We start from the raw sequence: 20,966 nt of genomic DNA, 5'->3' as shown, positions 1-20,966 counted from the left end.
GAATAACAATTTGAAACATTTTCTTTAATTTCATCCTCAGCTGGACAGTGAAAGTGACAATTACCGTCAAGACCAAACAGCCAGAAAGAGCGTATAAAACAGTGCGATAAGGAACTGGACCACATTCCATGACTGTGGATTCTAAAAGGCAAGAGTAATCAAAACGATCTCTTGAAATCAAATTTACAACTGATGCTCAAGGAAATGGACCTGTTCTCAGGGAGCTTTCTCATACAAATTCAGTAATTTAAAACAAGAAATTGATTGGAAATTTCAAGCTTCAACTGAATCCATTTATAATCAGAAGAAGGAGTAATGATATCAACCTCAAAATGTGAAAGAGGTGAGAGTGGATGAACGAACCAATCTCTAGAATGTGCACATTTGGACGGATCAAATTTACTAGGAATCACAGAAATCACCAAAATTGTTTGTGTGGAATTTTCATGATTATGGAAGTTTCCCAAATAGATACATAGTACAAAACTTTATCAATATTTTCAATTTATGATTAATATTACAATGAATATGTCAGGAAATTCATCCTGCGTTGAATGGTGGTGTGACCAGCGCGAGACTCTGATTGTGCTGGAGGTGGTAGTTATTTTATTGTGTGCTATAGGGAGCTTCGGAAATCTCATCACCGTTTTGGCGATATGTTCCAGTAGTCTCTGTAACAACATCAACTGTGTCCTCATCGGGAGCCTCAGTTTCGCTGGATTTTTGTATTGCCTCCTAATTCTGCCACTTCAAGCAGTTGTGTTTCACCTTCAGGACCCCCATCTCATTCCACCCGACTTCTGTAGTGCCGCTGGCGGTATCCGCTACACACTTGTTGGGGTTATCATGGTACATCTAAGTGTAATTGCACTGTATCGTTACCTAAATATTGTACATCTAGGACAGTACAAGAAAGCTTCGAACACTCGCCCTCTCATTATAACTCTTATAGTCAGCTGGGTGTTACCCCTGATGTTCACGGTCCCACCCTCGTTCGGAATTTGGGGGTCATTTCGTTTCCAGCCTGCCGTTTTAGCATGTACATTTAACAATTTCAATGTTGATCATTCCAATAGAATCGTAACTGTAACACTGGGATTTATTGTGCCATGTCTTTTCATAGTATTTTGTTATGCTAGAATTGGATGTGTAGCGTATGGAAGTTCAAAACGTGTCGGCCAGTGGAAAGGAACGTCAGCCATGACTAAAGCCCTCCGTCTCTCGGCCATGATGATGTGTATTTTTGCCATATTTTTCTTCGGAACTTTTCCATACTTTATAATGAATGTGTATGATCGTAGCTTTTCCAAACCGGTTCATCACCTGTGGACGACAATGCTTGGATGGTTGTCATATTGCCTCAATCCTGTCGTGTATACTGTTATGGACAACAACTTCCGGACAGCGTATCGTCGTCTTATTATGGGGGACTGTGAGAAAAGTCCTTTACATCGAGGACCAACCACCACCTCGGGCACACCTGTATGAAACTAGAGACGCGATGTCTACATGGACAGGTAATTGCAGGTGTGATACAGACGAGACAATATAGGTACAAAAAATATATCAGTTTTACAGGTGTGATACAGACAACGACGATCAAGAAAAAGAACTACTGATGTGATATGAATAGTTGTTAAAGAATCTTGTAACTTAGAACCATCAATTATATCGTTATACAATGGGAGAACAGGTAATGTATGTGTTTCTAAAATATTTTAATTTTAGATAAATTTTACTGTATCTAGCTCTTAAAACATTGGTGAGACAGAACAGAAATGTGATAAAAAGTACATTTGTGCTATATATAAGTATACAGACTAACGAGTTATAGGTAAATATAGACAGGTGTGATATGATGCTGAGGATATTTTATCAGAAAGAATGTATGTTTATGAATGCTCACAAGTGTAAAGACTGATATGTATAGATTTAAAGCGTTCGTTCATGTTGATGGTATTCTCAGAAAACGTTATAAACTTTCTCTTCATATTATTGATCCTTTTAAAAAGATTTCAAATTTTCTCAAATATACTGATAATTTCTTTAACTTGCATGATAATCAAAAGATTTTAGATTTAGGTACTGTGTAGGTTTAATACAGAAACTACCGTATTTGAATTTCTTAATTTTTTTTGTCAAAGCAAATTTGAAATTCCTTTTATACTATTTCAACTTCTATAGCCCTAGAAAGTTGAAAATGTTTTTATCATGTGTTTGTACACTGTTACAGTATTTGATATAGTAATGCTGTTCCCTTCACTAACCTACAGTAAACTAAAGAATCACTGAATTTTTGATTGAATGATCAGCTAATTTATTGAAGGACCATGAAATCAGTGAGACTTCTCTCAACTGACCATGCACGAGACATGAATATTTGGCCAGTTTAGGGAGGAATTGATTTGTAGAAGTGAAGCAAGTTGACCGAACCAGCCTCTCATAGAACTGAACTCTGTATCGGTACTTATTTTCACTTTAACCACAGCAGTTTCTCACTTCGATGAAATGGACTCGTTTGATAGGTTTCAAATTGTCATTTGCGATATCTATAGCATATGTTAATTTTATATTCCCTTCGATCAGGGTAGGCCTTGTGTACAAAGCCCACCTGTGACAGGCCAAAAGCTTACAAGTGTCACTACAGGTGTTGATTTCACGGTCCACTGGTCGGAACTCCAGTCTTTATCGTTGAGATCAGGTTGGTTTTCAAGAAAGGTTTTTCAGAATATTTCAATCATTTTGGACTTAACATCGGATTGGTACTCGGAATTAAAGGATTGGTAGGGAAGGTTTTTATCATTATAATAAAGAGGATGTCATGTTCAACCCTCAGATATCTAGAGCTGATTTCATGTTCAACCCTCAGATATCTAGAGCTGATATCATGTTAAACCTTCAGATATCTAGAGCTGATATCATGTTCAACCCTCAGATATCTAGAGCTGATATCATGTACAACCCTCAGATATCTAGAGTTGATATCATGTTCAACCCTCAGATATCTAGAGCTGATATCATGTTCAACCCTCAGATATCTAGAGCTGATATCATGTTCAACCTCAGATATCTAGAGCTGATTTCATGTTCAACCCTCAGATATCTAGAGCTGATATCATGTACAACCCTCAGATATCTAGAGCTGATATCATGTACAACCCTCAGATATCTAGAGCTGATATCATGTTCAACCCTCAGATATTTAAAGCTGATATCATGTACAACCCTCAGATATCTAGAGTTGATATCCTGTTCAACCCTCTGATATCTAGAGCTGATATCATGTTAAACCAAAAGATATTTAAAGCTGATATCATGTTCAACATGAAGATATCTAAAGCTGATATCATGTTCAACCCTCAGATATTCAAAGCTGATATCATGTTAAACCTGAAGATATTTAAAGCTGATATCACGTTCAACCCTCAGATATCAAGAGCTGTATCCTGTTCAACCCTCTGATATTTAAAGCTGATATCATGTTCAACCCTCAGATATTCAAAGTTGATATCATGTTCAACCCTCTGATATCTAGAGCTGATATCCTGTTAAACCCTCAGATATCTAGAGCTGATATCCTGTTAAACCTTCAGATATCTAGAGCTGATATCATGTTCAACCCTCAGATATCTAGAGCTGATATCATGTACAACCCTCAGATATTCAAAGTTGATATCATGTTCAACCCTCAGATATCTAGAGCTGATATCCTGTTAAACTCTCTGATATCTAGAGCTGATATCCTGTTAAACCCTCTGATATCTAGAGCTGATATCCTGTTAAACCCTCAGATATCTAGAGCTGATATCCTGTTAAACCTTCAGATATCTAGAGCTGATATCATGTTCAACCCTCAGATATCTAGAGCTGATATCATGTTCAACCCTCAGATATCTAGAGCTGATATCCTGTTAAACCCTCTGATATCTAGAGCTGATATCCTGTTAAACCCTCAGATATCTAGAGCTGATATCCTGTTAAACCTTCAGATATCTAGAGCTGATATCATGTTCAACCCTCAGATATCTAGAGCTGATATCATGTTCAACCCTCAGATATCTAGAGCTGATATCATGTTCAACCCTCAGATATCTAGAGCTGATATCATGTTCAACCCTCTGATATCTAGAGCTGATATCATGTTAAACCCAAAGATATCTAAAGCTGATATCATGTTCAACCTCAGATATCTAGAGCTGATATCATGTTCAACCCTCAGATATCTAGAGCTGATATCATGTTCAACTCTCAGATATCTAGAGATGATATCATGTACAACCCTCAGATATCTAGAGCTGATATCATGTTCAACCCTCTGATATCTAGAGCTGATATCATGTTAAACCCAAAGATATCTAAAGCTGATATCATGTTCAACCTGAAGATATCTAAAGCTGATATCATGTTCAACCCTCAGACATTTAAAGCTGATATCATGTTCAACCCTCAGATATCAAGAGCTGTATCCTGTTCAACCCTCTGATATCTAGAGCTGATATCATGTTAAACCCAAAGATATCTAAAGCTAATATCATGTTCAACCTCAGATATCTAGAGCTGATATCATGTTCAACCCTCAGATATCTAGAGCTGATATCATGTTCAACTCTCAGATATCTAGAGATGATATCATGTACAACCCTCAGATATCTAGAGCTGATATCATGTTCAACCCTCTGATATCTAGAGCTGATATCATGTTAAACCCAAAGATATCTAAAGCTGATATCATGTTCAACCTGAAGATATCTAAAGCTGATATCATGTTCAACCCTCAGACATTTAAAGCTGATATCATGTTCAACCCTCAGATATCAAGAGCTGTATCCTGTTCAACCCTCTGATATCTAGAGCTGATATCCTGTTAAACCCTCAGATATCTAAAGCTGATATCATGTACAACCCTCAGATATCTAAAGCTGATATCATGTACAACCCTAAGATATCTAGAGCTGATATCAATCATTATCTTGCCATGTTAAGACCTTATTTGAAGTATTGTCTTATAACAACCCAGGGAGTTTAACACATACTCATTCTGTTGATTTTGGATGGCCTCTATAGATGACACTTTTATCAGCATTTAATGCTAGCTATTTTAAGTGATCACAGAATACCCGTTAAATGACATTAAAAAAAATAATGTCCTTTCACAATGTCAGCTTTTTATAACATTATCAAACATTAAATTTCTGTGTAGAATTTCAGACAACACTAAAACTACTTACAATCCTTGTGCTATTTTTATGCCAGTTCTAAGAGCTAGGGTTGAAATAGTTGTTAGTGGTATTCTTTTGGAAATGTTCAAAAACAACAAATAGACTTGTTGAAATTAACAAATTGCAAAAGTTCAAGTTGTATAATAATTGTACAAAACAATAAAAACACTCATTTCTCTGTCTGAGAAGAGCGAATGGTGACGCAGCTTTGTCAAAATGAGTTTTATATTACATGCCTAATCTTAGTCTGATTGTTACAAATATCTCTCATATGTTGTACCTCAGTCTTCAGTCATTTGTCTTGTGTTGCCAAATTGGTTACTCGTGACCTGTGTGTCAGTGAAGAAAAATGAACAGTGAAGCTGCTGTGTGAGAGGATGTCAGAGACAGGCTTGTAAATGTTGTTGCTAAGTTTTTCCCTTAATCATTGTTTTGTTTCTGTCCGTGAAATAAAAGCAATGAATGTTCTGTGATTTTGTTTCCGTCATTGTCTTTTTCCCGTAATTTCAATGTTGTCGGATAATGATGTACACAGCTAAATAAGGTTCCTAAAAGCACTACAATTAGACCAATTTTGTTTCCTGCCGCGATTATTTCTATATATGGAAAAACACATGATTTACGATAAAATCTGCTGGGAACAAACTTCCTTCAAAACATATAGAGATTCAGGAAATTGATTTTCAAATGTTTCAAATGAAAATGGAATTGTAAAATATCTACGGTAATTGTATACACTATTCCGAATAACAAGACAATTCTTCAGTGTGTTATTACTATTTCCAGAAGTTTACTTCCATTCAGTATTGTCTTAATACCCACTGTGGAAAAATTACATATTCCATTTTTCATCAATAGATTTTCTGAAACACAGCATTAGTTATGGTGACAAGAACACCATTTTCTTTAAGTGTAGACATAAAAAAATAGAACACATTAAACAAACTTATTCAGATTGAAATTATAAAATAAATGATGTGCCGATTCTAATGTTAAATCTCCAAAATTCTCATTTTCTATCATTTAATTTTAATATACGCATGACAAGTATCCATTTAGTAACATTTCTATACATAATTTACTTAGTATCAATTACCAATAACTGCCAAGCATCCGTTCACTACATTATGGTTTCCCCGTCTCCTTTCCCGGGGACATGAAAGCCCATCAAAATGCTAATTTTTTTCTTCTACCAAATCAGTCACTCACATAACATCACATTGTATTGACATGAAAAAACAATCTTGACATGATATTGTTACATTACACAGGAACTGGGACACAGATGCTGGAAATGACAAATGTTTATCAAGTGAAATGACAGTGTTAAGTATGGAAACGAGCGGCATGTCTGTAATGGTTTAAACTCAACTATTTTGTTCTACAAGATTTCCATTGATTGACTGAAGTATGACAGACGAAACAGCTAGGAGAGTTCTATGATATTTCACGACCCCCATAAACCAGTACGGATTGTAGTTACAATTACACAGGTCTATATATTGGTCAAATATATAGGTCTAAATCAATACCTATGTCAGTATATAGGTCAATACATAGTTCTTTACAAAGATCAATACATGTATGTGGGTCGGTATATAAGTAAGTATATCATACTTTACATATGTCTATAGATAAGTCAGGATAAAGGTCAATACATGGACTGATCAATACATGAGTGAGTATGTAGGTCACAACATGGGTCTATATATAGGTCATTATAAGTTTCAATATATAGGTCAATACATGGGTCATTATGTAGGTCAACACATAGACCAGTATAAAGGTTAATTCATGAGTTGATAGATAGGTCAATACCCAAATCTTTATATAGGTAAATACATGGGTCAGTATATAGGACAACAAATAGGCTAGTATATAGGTCAATGCATGAGCTAGTATATAGGTCAATGCATGAGCTAGTATATAGGTCAATACATGAGTAGTCAATATATAGGTCAATACATGGGCCTGTATAGTCAATACATTTTTATGTTACAAATCTGCTACAATATTCTGGTATCAATTTTTTAATGGAGTATTTTTTATACTCGCTGAATACAATTGATATAAAACTTTTACACAGCTGTAATAACTAACAATCAGTGTTTGTTTACGTCATAAATGCTTAATGCCTGACTGAATTCTGACCCTAAACTAAATGACATGTATCTTATAATACAGCTGATATACAAACAGTACTGTCATTCTTCTACCATTAATACAGTCCCAGGAAGTGTAAATAATGAAAATCCATGTACAATATATGTATTGTTTGCTCTTTCCAAACATTCCAGAAATATTTCAATGAATGCTACATGACTGATGACATTAGTCCCTAAATGTATAGATAAGTGAGGTTTTTAAACAGACCACAGTATTGATCGTGATGCCAGAAAAGTCTATTCCTCAAAAAGTGTTCATCTCAACATGAACAAAATAAAATATCAGCCTGGCTCCTTATGATTTCTCTTTTACAAAGATTAGTTTCTCGAGATCAAATATATCAAGCTGTGATAAGTAGCTTGACACTTATCATTCATTAAGTAAGAAATATTGATTACGTTTACCATTTGCTTACATACAGGCTTCTAGGATTTGTAGCAGGAAATTAAAAAGCATCTCTTTCACGCAATAACTAATATCACAGATGTAACCAACATAATAAGGAAACTTCAGGGCAAAAAATCATGAGCAAGCAAATAGAATAATATAGACGATATAAACTAGACAAGAGGCCCAATGGGCCTGCAGCACTCACCTGGTATATATATATATATATACCAACCAAATATCATGCTTCCAGGCCTTTTAGTCTATGAAAAGAAGATGTTTAAAGGTTTTAACAAATTTGACCTCTGTGACCTTGAATATAAGTCAAGTTAATTTTTTTCGCAAACTTTGTCAGACTTCATCCTGAGAACATACCAGTCAAATATAATGCCTCTAAGGCTTTAGGTCATGAGAAGAATTTAAATTTTTAGTACCGCCATATGCAAAAAGACCAACAATCTGCAGGGGACCTGCTTCTTAGTCAACCAAAAGACAAAATTTCAGTCTGCAAATGTTCAAATAAAAAATCAATTGCAATTGTTGGTAATTACAATGATGCGAAAGTTGCCCTGGAAGATGTGAACAAATTCAAGGGCTATAACTCTGTGTAAAGAAAACTCAAAACTATGTCATGGTGCTCACAAAGGGCTATAACTCTGCATAGAATGTTACTAAACAAGATTCCTGGATTTGATATTCAAAATCAGTTACTGAAGAAAATTATGAAGTTATATGCCACAAGTCAAAGTGATGAATGCAAGTCAAAAGCTACTTCTCTGTTGGAAAGAATACAGAATGTGTGTGGTTCGAAATAATACCAGGAAACTTCTGGACAAACACATTTCACCAGGTTTATGACATAGCACTCCAAAGAAGTGATGCACTTAGTGACTAAGCACAACTTTATGCGTCCACTCCTTGTGATACTATTAAATATTTATGGGAAATTCATCGAAAGAATCCTTTGATATTGAAAGTTATTAGTTTTCCATAAAATATTGATTGTTATCCATACCATTTTGTCTCCAAAATTATCTATGCTGTGCGTAGATAATAGAAATATGTACTCTAACTGTATAATTAATATAAACAGCCACCATATCAGTGTAGATTTTCATTACAACATTCATGTATGCATGGCATATTGAAGCATGTCAGATTCTTTATCTACCAAATACATAATAGGCCCAATAATAGTCTTCATACACTCCCACTATCAGAAATGTACCTTACATTACACAAATCTTATGAAAACATGAAGCTGTAATTCAAGCATTCAGTCTAGATAAAGGACAGAGCATGATAAAGCATGTTGCCATTCACTTCAATAAAAAAGACAGAAAAACAATCATATGCTAATCTCAAATATATAAATATATATTATTATGAAATTGACAATATTCTTGATCTGATTTAAAATTTAAAACCAACCAAACACTGTCAGAGTTGTTTACTGGAACATATGTTTACAAAGAAAATTATTGTAATCAACCAAAATTCCTTAACCTCTAGCCAAACTTTGGTATGAACAAAGGGCTACAACTCTGTATGTATAATTAGTAGCATGTCATACTTTAATGTGATGCACTGCTAACACCAGACTTAAGTTTGAAAATTGTAAGAGATACTAGTAATATGGGATAAGCCATTCACAATGTACTGTAATCTGATCAAAGGGCAATAACTCTATTATATATCTGGGTACATGTTCAGTCTGACATTCTACCATCTTGTTTAGATGCTTTTTAGCTATAAATATTTACTGAGGAAAGGTACTGTGAAGTCCTATATTTTTTGTGTGTGTTTTTTAAAAAAAAATCACTATATCTGGGACATTTGATTTCGTGAATATCAAAAATAAATGTCTCTCAAAAATGAAGGATTTTACAGTATATGCGATAACATATCAATGAATAATTAAAATGAAAGGAAGGTTTCAGATGCAATGTGATAAACAGGGTTTTCCATAAGAGCCGGTCGCTGGCCAATTTGACCGGCTACTTTGATCATTTGGCCGCCTACACCAATCCAGATCTGTAATAATGTTCCATACAAGACTACATGTACACGGCAGGCCAGCCTCCTACTTTCACTACACAGCCTACTACTAACAAAATTATGGAAAACCCTGGATAAAGACTTAAAACACAATTATAAAATAAAGGGACACAACTCAGATTACTATTCTCTACTATAAATTTGATAGTAAGTATTTAATAAAAAAAAAAAAAGGAGTACATCATACAGTATAACAACATATTTACATTTTAAAATCCACTTGAAATACATTTTCACTGTTAAAATAAGGGAACACTGAATTTTATACCATTCAACAGAAATATTCTATAGGCTAGAAAAAAAATTGATGATTTTTTAAGGCATCATTTAATCTGATTTACGATACAATGCATAAAATTTATAGTAAAATTTTCCAAGTGTAAAAGGTTTCAGCTGTTAAACATGATCAACTTGAATTATTCCCACAGGAAAGGTGATAGAAATGAGATCTCTATCAGATACTGGGACAAAAAGCCAAAACATACAGATAACTTGTGCTCTATGTCCATCCACAGCTAGAGTTCAACTCTCCTGATCTGATAAAACTGTGGCTGTGTTGATTGACAGAAAGACCTTTACTGTGAAACCTCGGATATATAAATCACACCCTGTTCTTATATGTAAGATAGATTTTTTTCCTAAGGTAGGATTTTTTTTTATATCATACAGTATAAATTATCAAATGTGGACAGTTTTAATAAATTCTAACCACTGCAATAAGGTATATGAAATATATTTCAAGAAATTAAGTGAAAATTTGCAATGAATTAAGTGTCTGTCACAATCAATATAAATATTTTAGGTTCTATTGAAAAAACAATGTGTACCTATATTTTATATGTGATATAGACGACACATGTTCATGAAAATCAAAAGTGAAATCAACGACTGTAGCAGCTAGGACAGGTGATGGGCGTAAATTTCAAGAGACCTTATCAGTTACTCATCCAGCAAGCTACAATGGCAGATTTACAATCTTCCTACAGACTACGGAATGACAAAAAAAATGTAAAAGGTCATCTTATCTGACACAACAACTTTAGTACATCGTAGATCAGATTTTGTTCGGTCAATCTCCTTCTCCAGACATTCTGTATTCAAGTCTTTTCTCAATATCACCTAATTCTAAAAAATACTTTCTAGATTTTGTCCATTATGTACCATAATTTTCCAAATAAACATATAAATATATTCTCTGCTTTCTGTTACAAGAGTCTTATCCTTTACCACAATTAAGAAATATGAAAAGAATTCCTTGTTCAATTTTATTCTCTCTCTATCTTAAAATATTCTTAAGCCATTTCTAAGTTTATCAAGCTACATAAGATTAATCTCTCAGCTTTCTAAAATAAACTGATAAATTCTTTACCTATTCTGAATTCTGGAGACTAAAGCATTTACCAACTTCATCAAATCTAAAGGTGATATTTTTCATCTTTTCCAAAGTTCTTTAAAAAAAAATGCTTGCATTGTTTCTGAATTTGCACTTCAGATATGTCCAGTATCTAGAATAATTTATTTCTTAAGTCACAAAATATTACTTCATGGAAAATATTATAGAAACTAACTTTACCATTGAGCAAGACAAAATACTTCTAAACAGGAAAAATCTTTACCATAGAACTTTACCATAGAGCAAGACAAAATATTTCTAAACAGGAAATACCTTTACCATAAAACTTTACCATCGAGCAAAACAAAATATTAGAACTTTACCAAGGAACATGACAAAATATCACTTAACAGGAAACATCATTTCCACAGGAACTCTCCATGGAACAAGACAAAACATTTACAATAACACCGATTCACTATAACAGAAGTTTAAAATGTTTACATTTAAACTATTAACGGTACAAGAGAAAACCTCAGAACCGTTGCCAATCATGGCTGGCATGTTTCTGCTCGCTTACACCATCAGGCATCGGTACCTGCAGATAGATCCCTAGGCTTATAGTACCAAAGACCTTTTACATATTTCAAACATAATCTTGGTTGTTTGTATTTTTAGGCAATATATACCATCAATCACATCAATTATTTAGGCATGTACCCTACAAGCATAGCAAGCTGATAAGTCAACACTAATTGTATTAGTTTGACATACTTAATAGGGAATTTTTTTTAGAAAAAAGAATGATGAGGATGACTTAATCTAGTTATGTAACTTATTAACTTCTGTATCACATATGATTACATTAACAAGTTAAGTCAAAGGGTAGACAAGCTCGGGAGATTTATATATCAAAAGAAAAAATGTTTACATATCAAGTAATCAACTTTGACCATCTCAGTTTATCTAATCTAAAATAATCTATCTTTTCTCCCTGGGATAAATGACAATTAAACAGTTAAAACCCTACTTTATTTAATTAAGAAATAAAAAGATAATATTTTTCTCAAAGTTTTTGCTGTCTCTTGGATACTGTATCTCTGTTATATTCCCTGTTGTAGATGTAGAAGCCTACATTTTATCTGACAACTGACCCTGGTCTAAATATTGGTTTATAGTTAGCCACTGTAATAAATGGCATAGTGTACCACTGGGACGTTCTACTGATCTCACTAACAACTGGAAATGTAAACGCTGCAACAAAACCAGACATATTACAGATGGGAATAGCCACACCACCACAAATTCACGGAAACACGAAACAAGATTAAAGTGTTAAAGGAAAAATAAAACATCAGCTACTGAAGTATTTGTCACTGGAAATGTCTGACCTTCAGCAAGAAACAAGACTTGTTAGCTACTGGAAATGTCTGCCCTTCAGCAAGAAACAAGACTTGTTTGCTACTGGAAATGTCTGCCCTTCAGCAAGAAACAAGACTTATTTGTCACTGGAAATGTCTGACCTTCAGCAAGAAACAAGACTTATTTGTCACTGGAAATGTCTGACCTTCAGCAAGAAACAATACTTGTTTGCTACTGGAAATGTCTGCCCTTCAGCAAGAAACAAGACTTATTTGTCACTGGAAATGTCTGCCCTTCAGCAAGAAACAAGACTTATTTGTCACTGGAAATTTCTGCCCTTCAGCAGGAAACAAGACTTATTTGTCACTGGAAATATCTGACCTTAAGCAAAAACAAGACTTATTTGTCACTGGAAATGTCTGACCTTCAGCAGGAAACAAGACTTGCTTGCTACTGGAAATGTCTGCCCTTCAGCAAGAAACAAGACTTATTTGTCACTGGAAATGTCTGCCCTTCTGCAAGAAACAAGACTTATTTGTCACTGCAATATTCATGTAACTATTGAACAGACTTATTTTCCCACTTGAGATATCAATTTGTAACCATTGAACAGACTTATTTTCCCACCTGAGATATCAATTTGTCACCATTGAACAGACTTATTTTCCCACCTGAGATATCAATTTGTAACCATTGAACAGACTTATTTTCCCACCTGAGATATCAATTTGTAACCATTGAACAGACTTATTTACCCACCTGAGATATCAATTTGTAACCATTGAACAGACTTATTTACCCACCTGAGATATCAATTTGTAACCATTGAACAGACTTATTTACCCACCTGAGATATCAATTTGTAACCATTGAACAGACTTATTTGCCCACCTGAGATATCAATTTGTAACCATTGAACAGACTTATTTACCCACCTGAGATATCAATTTGTAACCATTGAACAGACTTATTTACCCACCTGAGATATCAATTTGTAACCATTGAACAGACTTATTTACCCACCTGAGATATCAATTTGTAACCATTGAACAGACTTATTTGCCCACCTTATCAATTTGTAACCATTGAACAGACTTATTTGCCCACCTGAGATATCAATTTGTCACCATTGAACAGACTTATTTGCCCACCTGAGATATCAATTTGTAACCATTGAACAGACTTATTTGCCCACCTGAGATATCAATTTGTAACCATTGAACAGACTTATTTGCCCACCTGAGATATCAATTTGTCACCATTGAACAGACTTATTTGCCCACCTGAGATATCAATTTGTAACCATTGAACAGACTTATTTGCCCACCTGAGATATCAATTTGTAACCATTGAACAGACTTATTTTCCCACCTGAGATATCAATTTGTCACCATTGAACAGACTTATTTTCCCACCTGAGATATCAATTTGTCACCATTGAACAGACTTATTTGCCCACCTGAGATATCAATTTGTAACCATTGAACAGACTTATTTGCCCACCTGAGATATCAATTTGTCACCATTGAACAGACTTATTTGCCCACCTGAGATATCAATTTGTCACCATTGAACAGACTTATTTGCCACTGCGAATATCTATTTACTACGAGAAAACAGATTGGAATTACCACTGGTTCATGATTCTCAAATACATTTTCTCTAAATTGGCTCAAAAACACGTCTAAATTATAAGGAAGTGTTGAGATTAAAACATAATACCTTACAGGTATAGGTTTAAACTCTGTTCTAGAAAAGTTATAAATTCTGAAGATTCAGCGATACTGCCACTGAGAAGGTTAGGGTTGTTTTAGAGTGATCATGTATTTGGGTGTGATTGGTTGGATTGCAATGTAATGACACAAATCAGCTTACATGACAGACTGTGCATCCCAATCCTCAACAAATATACTGTACCTTCAATCTCATTCTGTCATTGTCAGCAGTTTTACTTCCAACAACTTACGCATAAAATTAAGTATCATAAGATGCAATCAATGAAATCTCACCAACCAACGAGCTCAGGAACACAACATCGTTTGTTTGACTAACATGACATTAGAATTTTAGAATCCAATTTTCAATTTTATTCGGGCTTGTTATTGAAACTACGAACACATCTTAATCAGCAAGGGAGAGAAATCTGGATATCAAGATTGGTGACATATAAGAACAATATACTCCTCCATTCGTATCGTCTGCCACTTTGATCATCTGAGGTAATTGTGTGAAGCGAAATGCTGCATGCCACATGATATAACCGTTTTATGAAACACTAGTAACAGATTACGTAACCGTAAATGTCGCCTGTGAACCGATTAGACGATATGCTGGCACTAAAACACCCAATGCTTAATTACAAGCTGGGCTAAAATTAGTCAACAACAAACTCGATTCCATGAAAATTGTCAGTCACATTTTTGAGGTATTATCCTTGTATAATGACTGCCAGAACATACTAACATACTAAGACTTTAGCATCCTTTGTACTGAATGTACTGCACTATATCAATATCACACTAATAGTAGTTATATGTATTGTTCATAACACAATTATCATGCATGCGCTTACACCAATATATTAAAAATTGACCACAATTAGACAGTGCCAATATAAGTATAATTGCAATATCTATATGTATACATAAATACATTGTGCATAATTGACAACAATTCTACATTCATGCCACAAGACCAATCATATTTTCTTAAAGGTCATCGTTCTCACCACAACATAACTATAGCTTCATTTCTCAGTTGTTCATATATTTCAAAATTATCTATAGATTACCAACTTCATATAACACAACCAGTAAAAGATTGGAGTGTGATGTTTTGATGACTACATGGTCACCTTTATCAGACGAATGACCAGTGTGGAGCGTACTAGCACTGACATACCCAGTGTACATTTTCAGATATACTATAATCCTGTGTACATTAAGGTCCCAAACAGTGTGACAAGATGGTTACAACATACTGTAGTCAACATTTGTTCAACACTTGGTTGTAGATTTTGTATGTAAGAGATTGTGTCCCATACCCTTCCAAATCCTGGTAATTTCTTCTGATGGTACAAATATTTGTGGGCTTTTATTTTCAAGCATAAAGAAAACAAGGACTAGTCATTGAGATCCCCGCCAATGTCCATTTATGAAATATGTAGATTTAAAGTGAGCACCATAGAATGCTAAAGCATTGAAACCATTTATTGTTTATGTTCCAGTGATCAAATAATAACAATTTAGTAGCATAATACTGTGAATATTAAAAACAGCTGATCATACCTTTATATTCCCTTCTTTTACCCAATGGTAATGATAGAATATTTGTCACTTAATTTCAGTGATGCTGGATCAATCAATGATTCTATTACCACTCAAAGTATGACAAACAGTGAAATGGTTTATACACATTGATAAAATACAATACAGCATCTAATAGTCAGATATGTAAAGTAACAAGACAGTTCCTATCATTAAAACGTACAGTAACTGGTGATAGTGCAACATCACTTCAAACATTAGACTTTCAAAAACATTTTGGAGAATCACTATCATAGGTTTATGAGGGCGTTTTACCAACTGATGAGTAGACCTATTGTTATTGTTCTGTTTCTTATCATTATTATACTTATTCTTCTTCAATAATTTTGTAATGTCTAAATTTCCGAATCGGTAAGAGATATGTTGATAGTCTTTTAAAAGGTCTCTTATTATAGCTTCAGTAGATATTCTGTGCAAAGCAATCAGCCATTCAGGTCACAACTGCCTCATTGGATATTTGTGGAATTAGCTGATAATCAAACTTAGGGAGTGATTAAGATACTATGTCTGTCAGGCAAGTCTAATAAAAAAATTTGATCACTCCTTTGAAAGAAGTGTGGGAATCGATCATCAAGACTGTTTCAAGAAATAAGCCAATCAGGTAAGAGCAACATGATTAAGTATGCATGGAATTCATGGTTGATTGAACTTGAGTGAGGAGATCATGTAATAACTTTACCAATCATTTGTTCCTTCAAAAGATAACATGTGGAAAGCATTCAGTTAGAGTGCCGAAAGATATCAGCCAATCAGGTCACAGCAGTTTCATAAAATGTGTATAGAAAATGCCAATAATTGAACCTGAACAAGGAATTAAGGTAATAAATCTACAAAGTAAGTTTCCTAACATTTTTATCATTCCTTCATAAGACAATGTGCAGAAAGATTTCCCATAGAATGATTAAAGAAATCAGTCAATCAAGTTAAAACAGCCCCATTAAAATATGCACAGAATTTGTCATTAATCAAACTTGGCCAAGGAATTAAGGTAACAAGTGTACCAACCAAGTTTCATTAAAATCTGACCAGTCCTTCTAAAGATATCGCGCAGAAGGCAGCACCTGAGAGTGATTAAAGAAATCAGCCAATCAGGTCACAGCAGCCTTGCCATTAATTGAACATGGGCAAGGGATTTAGGTATCAAGTATACCAACTCAAGTTTCATCAAAATTCAACTAGACCTGCGTAAAATGAAATGGATGCTGCAATTGATTTTTAATTTTTGTTTAAGGTCTCTACTTTTCTGATTTTTTTTCTATTATAGAAAACAGCAAAATTAAATCCCCCTTCTCTATAGAACTGTACACTGTTTGCTGCCATGCCCATCAAATTTCTTTAAGCTTAATCGCTTAAAACAGTGTAATGTAAACTTTTTGACAGCATCACATGAAATATGTATACAGAACCATTCATTCCCATCTCCCTAGGCTATATCAACATTGAACAGACAACAGTGCTCATACACAAAACAAAAGCTCCTATGGTTTGCATGCTACCACAAAACAACACCTTGGTGACCTAACACAAGAAATCTTTAAGCCAGACGACCCAAGAAATCTACAGGGACAGTGAAAGTATGCTAAAACTTAATCAGCATCGCCCAGAAATAAGACAACCCCCCCCCCTCCCCCACCCCCTCCTCCTCCTCCTCCTAATCCAGGGAAAATTGAGATGTACTGGTTTCAATTAATCATGGCCAAGGACAGTAAATACCAAACTAATCTCCCCGTCTGAAGAGTTCTGATTTTTGTGCCAATTTCATGTTCAATAGACTGAATGATTAATTCGGCTCTCTGTGACTAAATCTTGTTTGCTAAATTGTGTATTTTGTCCAATGTGCAGACTCATTGTAAAACTTCTATCAACAGCTTTGTTGATATGATGTATAATAATCTGTGTTTTATTGTCTTTTGAAGGCATTGGTTGACTACATTAAGTGTTATTTAAAGACACAATAATTCTGGTCTAGACAAAGGTCAGCGCTATATCATTCCAAGCATGAAATAATGGAAATAGTCATGTTTGACAAAACTGGCAGCAAGCAGATATATATTGTTAATGAAAAAACCTTTCCAAAAAAAAAAGTTCCAGGTTAGAATTTGATGCTTAATTGTGAAATATCAAAAACGAATTTTTTCAGATAAAAATTATTCAAAAAGACATATGACAGCACATAAGAAATCTAACACAGTGAAATGAACATGTAATTACAAATTCTTATGTCTATTTCCTCAGGACTGACACATGACAGACAGCAGCAGAAGTGATTTAGAATATTATTTCTGGTGCCATTCACTCACATAGAAATATATCTGATGTTTAATTTCATGTAATTTACAGTGATTTCATCCTCACTCTGAAACTTGTAAATTTGATTTCAGGAAAATATGCATCTGTCTCAGCATTAAAAAGACTGTAGGCAACATAAAACGCTGTTTCCCTTCTGGGGAGAACACTGTCTCTATTATGTTAAGCTGTTTGATTATAGTATACTAGAATCTAAAAGACATTTTTATTTTCCCCATGGGAAAAAGTCTAGACGTATCATCATTAGCAGCGAATATAAAACAAGAAGTTGAACATTTACCATCCTTCCATGATTTATGGTCTGAAACAGTTCAAATTTGCACTGTCAAATACTGTCATACTAAAGTGTAAGACATTGATATGACCTTTAGCTAAAACACCAAACAAAACAAAATATACTATGAGGATAAAAAAAGTCCTGAAGTTTAAATTTCTATCTAATAAATAAAAAAAAACAAGACTTTGGCATTTCTAATCCAAAATCTGACAAAAAGAAAATGTTACAAATAGCATGTTGACAAAATTACCACCAAGGGAGACAATCATCTTCATTTGACATCATCCTAACTTTGTAGGTACACTACCATAAAGGGAAATAATCATCTTCATTTGACATCATCCTAACTTTGTAGGTAAAGCACCATCAAGGGAGATAATCATCTTCATTTCACATCATATTAACTTGTAGGTAAACTACCATAAAGGGAGACAACCATCTTCATTTCACATCATCCTAACTTTGTAGGTAAACTACCATAAAAGGAGACAACCATCTTCATTTCACATCATACTAACTTGTAGGTAAAGCACCATCAAGGGAGATAATCATCTTCATTTCACATCATCCTAACTTTGTAGGTAAAGCACCATCAAGGGAGATAATCATCTTCATTTCACATCATACTAACTTGTAGGTAAAGCACCATCAAGGGAGATAATCATCTTCATTTCACATCATCCTAACTTTGTAGGTAAAGCACCATCAAGGGAGATAGTCATCTTCATTTCACATCATACTGACTTGTAGGTAAAGCACCATCAAGGGAGATAATCATCTTCATTTCACATCATCCTAACTTTGTAGGTAAAGCACCATCAAGGGAGATAATCATCTTCATTTCACATCATACTAACTTGTAGGTAAAGCACCATCAAGGGAGATAATCATCTTCATTTCACATTATCCTAACTTATAGGTAAACTACCACTAAGAGAGACAATCATCTTCTTTTGAAACAAAATTTAAAAAAAAAACAACAAAAAGAATCCTAAAACTTGTATTGACATACGCCCACACTTTTTAAGTTAAAAAATCTTTAATTGAAAGATATTATTTTTCTGTCCTTCATAAATTTTGTGAATGTGAAACTACTGCTAGACCAAATAACAGACAAGACATTGTCTCCTATACTTTGCTGTCTGTCCAGTTAATATGGCTGAATGACCTGTGAACACACCAGAAGCATCTAGTGCACTGTATTTATCAACACACAAAACAGATCTAGTGGGAAAACACCAGGATTTAGTGCAGACTGTGGTGATTATGTGTTCAACCAGTGTTTAGAGTAAACAATGCAAAATTAACACTGAACAACATATTGATTATCATACAGTACAGACAGCTATGTGATAACATCTCTGTATGTTGCAAATTTAAAATAATAATGCAGAATAGGCATGTTCATAAAATGCCATAAACAAAAATGAAAATTTTAAAAAATTAAATAAAAAAAAGTTTTAAAATGTGGGAAAATGTGGAGTTCTGTCAAAACAGTGCCATTATTCCATACTTTGAAATTAGGTGGCAGTCACATGACAACATGGACACGTTAATTCAGGAATGATTGGAGTTGAAGCCAATTTTCACTCCATTGTAATCTTCATTTCTATCATATAATCCAAACTCAGCTACCACACGTTTTTTATCCTACAAAATGTCATATGAATATTTAAAAGACAGCTTCCAATTAAAAACAAAGATGACAGCCTAAAAAAAAAGACTTTGTCTCTGGGGACCTTAAATCGTTGTTTTCATTAAAGTTATGGAAGAAATATTTTGTTGTTTATACAATATACATGTCTCATTTTAAAAATCAGGAAGTCTTTGACAATTTAATTTTATTTCTAGTCAACTCAATTTGACAGCAATAAATACATTTAGTATTCTGAGAGTTTTTTTTTAAAAACCTCAGGATCAAATCAAATTAAACACAGAATGATGATGTCAGATTTTTTGAAAACTTTGAATAATTGCATTTACGTTCACTGTATTTGCCATTTTGGTCTAGCTGATCCCCAGTGTCATTAAAGGCTCCAGGTGAAAAAGCTACTTCAGGTTACAAAACTGCACTGTAAAACGATTTACATCGTTCAGTTGTTACCATGGGGAAAGAGAATACCGATAGTCAATAAAAATGGAAATATCAGTCACTGCATAATAAATGTGAATATTGATATTAAATCATAATTTTAGACACAGAAATTTTCAGTCTATCATAGACTCAACATCACAATCTTTCCTCAGACATACAAGTCATTTCGGCAGTTATCTTGTCGTAAATGTCACTGACAATTGAAGTCAATGCCTTGTAAATGTAATTGATTGTGATGGTGGAACATTAACATTACTGCCGTGAACTTTTCCCCTATAGAGTAACGGATCTGTTATAACTATGACTGTCCATATGATGGCCCAGAGTGTTAACATGATCACAAAGACATTTCAGTCTTTAATAAGTTTACAATATTTCAAGTCATAATTGATACAAATCTTATCATCTAGATCTGGTATGTAAATTTTGGTATGTG

General features: G+C 34.1%; 2 protein-coding genes across 4 annotated transcripts in view; both read left to right on the top strand.

Moving 5' to 3' along the window:
* LOC132558455 (G-protein coupled receptor moody-like) overlaps positions 1–2,083 on the top strand; it is a 36,279-nt gene extending 34,196 nt beyond the window's left edge. For all 3 annotated transcript variants that reach the window (XM_060223028.1, XM_060223029.1, XM_060223030.1), the window contains exon 3: positions 41–2,083. In XM_060223028.1, the coding sequence (XP_060079011.1) occupies positions 508–1,488 (981 nt within the window). In that variant the 5' untranslated portion in view covers positions 41–507 and the 3' untranslated portion in view covers positions 1,489–2,083. The remainder of the gene's footprint in view (positions 1–40) is intronic.
* Positions 2,084–2,139: 56 nt separating this feature from the next.
* On the top strand, positions 2,140–5,687 carry LOC132558456 (uncharacterized). The gene is made up of 2 exons (XM_060223032.1): positions 2,140–4,245; positions 4,280–5,687. The coding sequence occupies exons 1-2, from the start codon at positions 3,480–3,482 to the stop codon at positions 4,291–4,293; spliced, it is 780 nt and encodes a 259-aa protein (XP_060079015.1). The 5' UTR covers positions 2,140–3,479; the 3' UTR covers positions 4,294–5,687.
* Positions 5,688–20,966: the final 15,279 nt, after the last annotated feature.

Source organism: Ylistrum balloti, unplaced genomic scaffold, assembly GCF_031769215.1.
Source record: "Ylistrum balloti isolate Yb309-2 unplaced genomic scaffold, AGI_CSIRO_Ybal_v1 Utg370790, whole genome shotgun sequence".
NCBI classification, from domain to species: Eukaryota; Metazoa; Mollusca; class Bivalvia; order Pectinida; family Pectinidae; genus Ylistrum; species Ylistrum balloti.
Note: the sequence above shows the minus strand (reverse complement) of the source record. Positions and strands in the feature narration are given on the sequence as shown.

Bases quoted from the DNA above. Each gene is read 5' to 3' on its own strand.
- LOC132558456 (XM_060223032.1), top strand. From the start codon at position 3,480: ATGTTCAACCCTCAGATATTCAAAGTTGATATCATGTTCAACCCTCTG.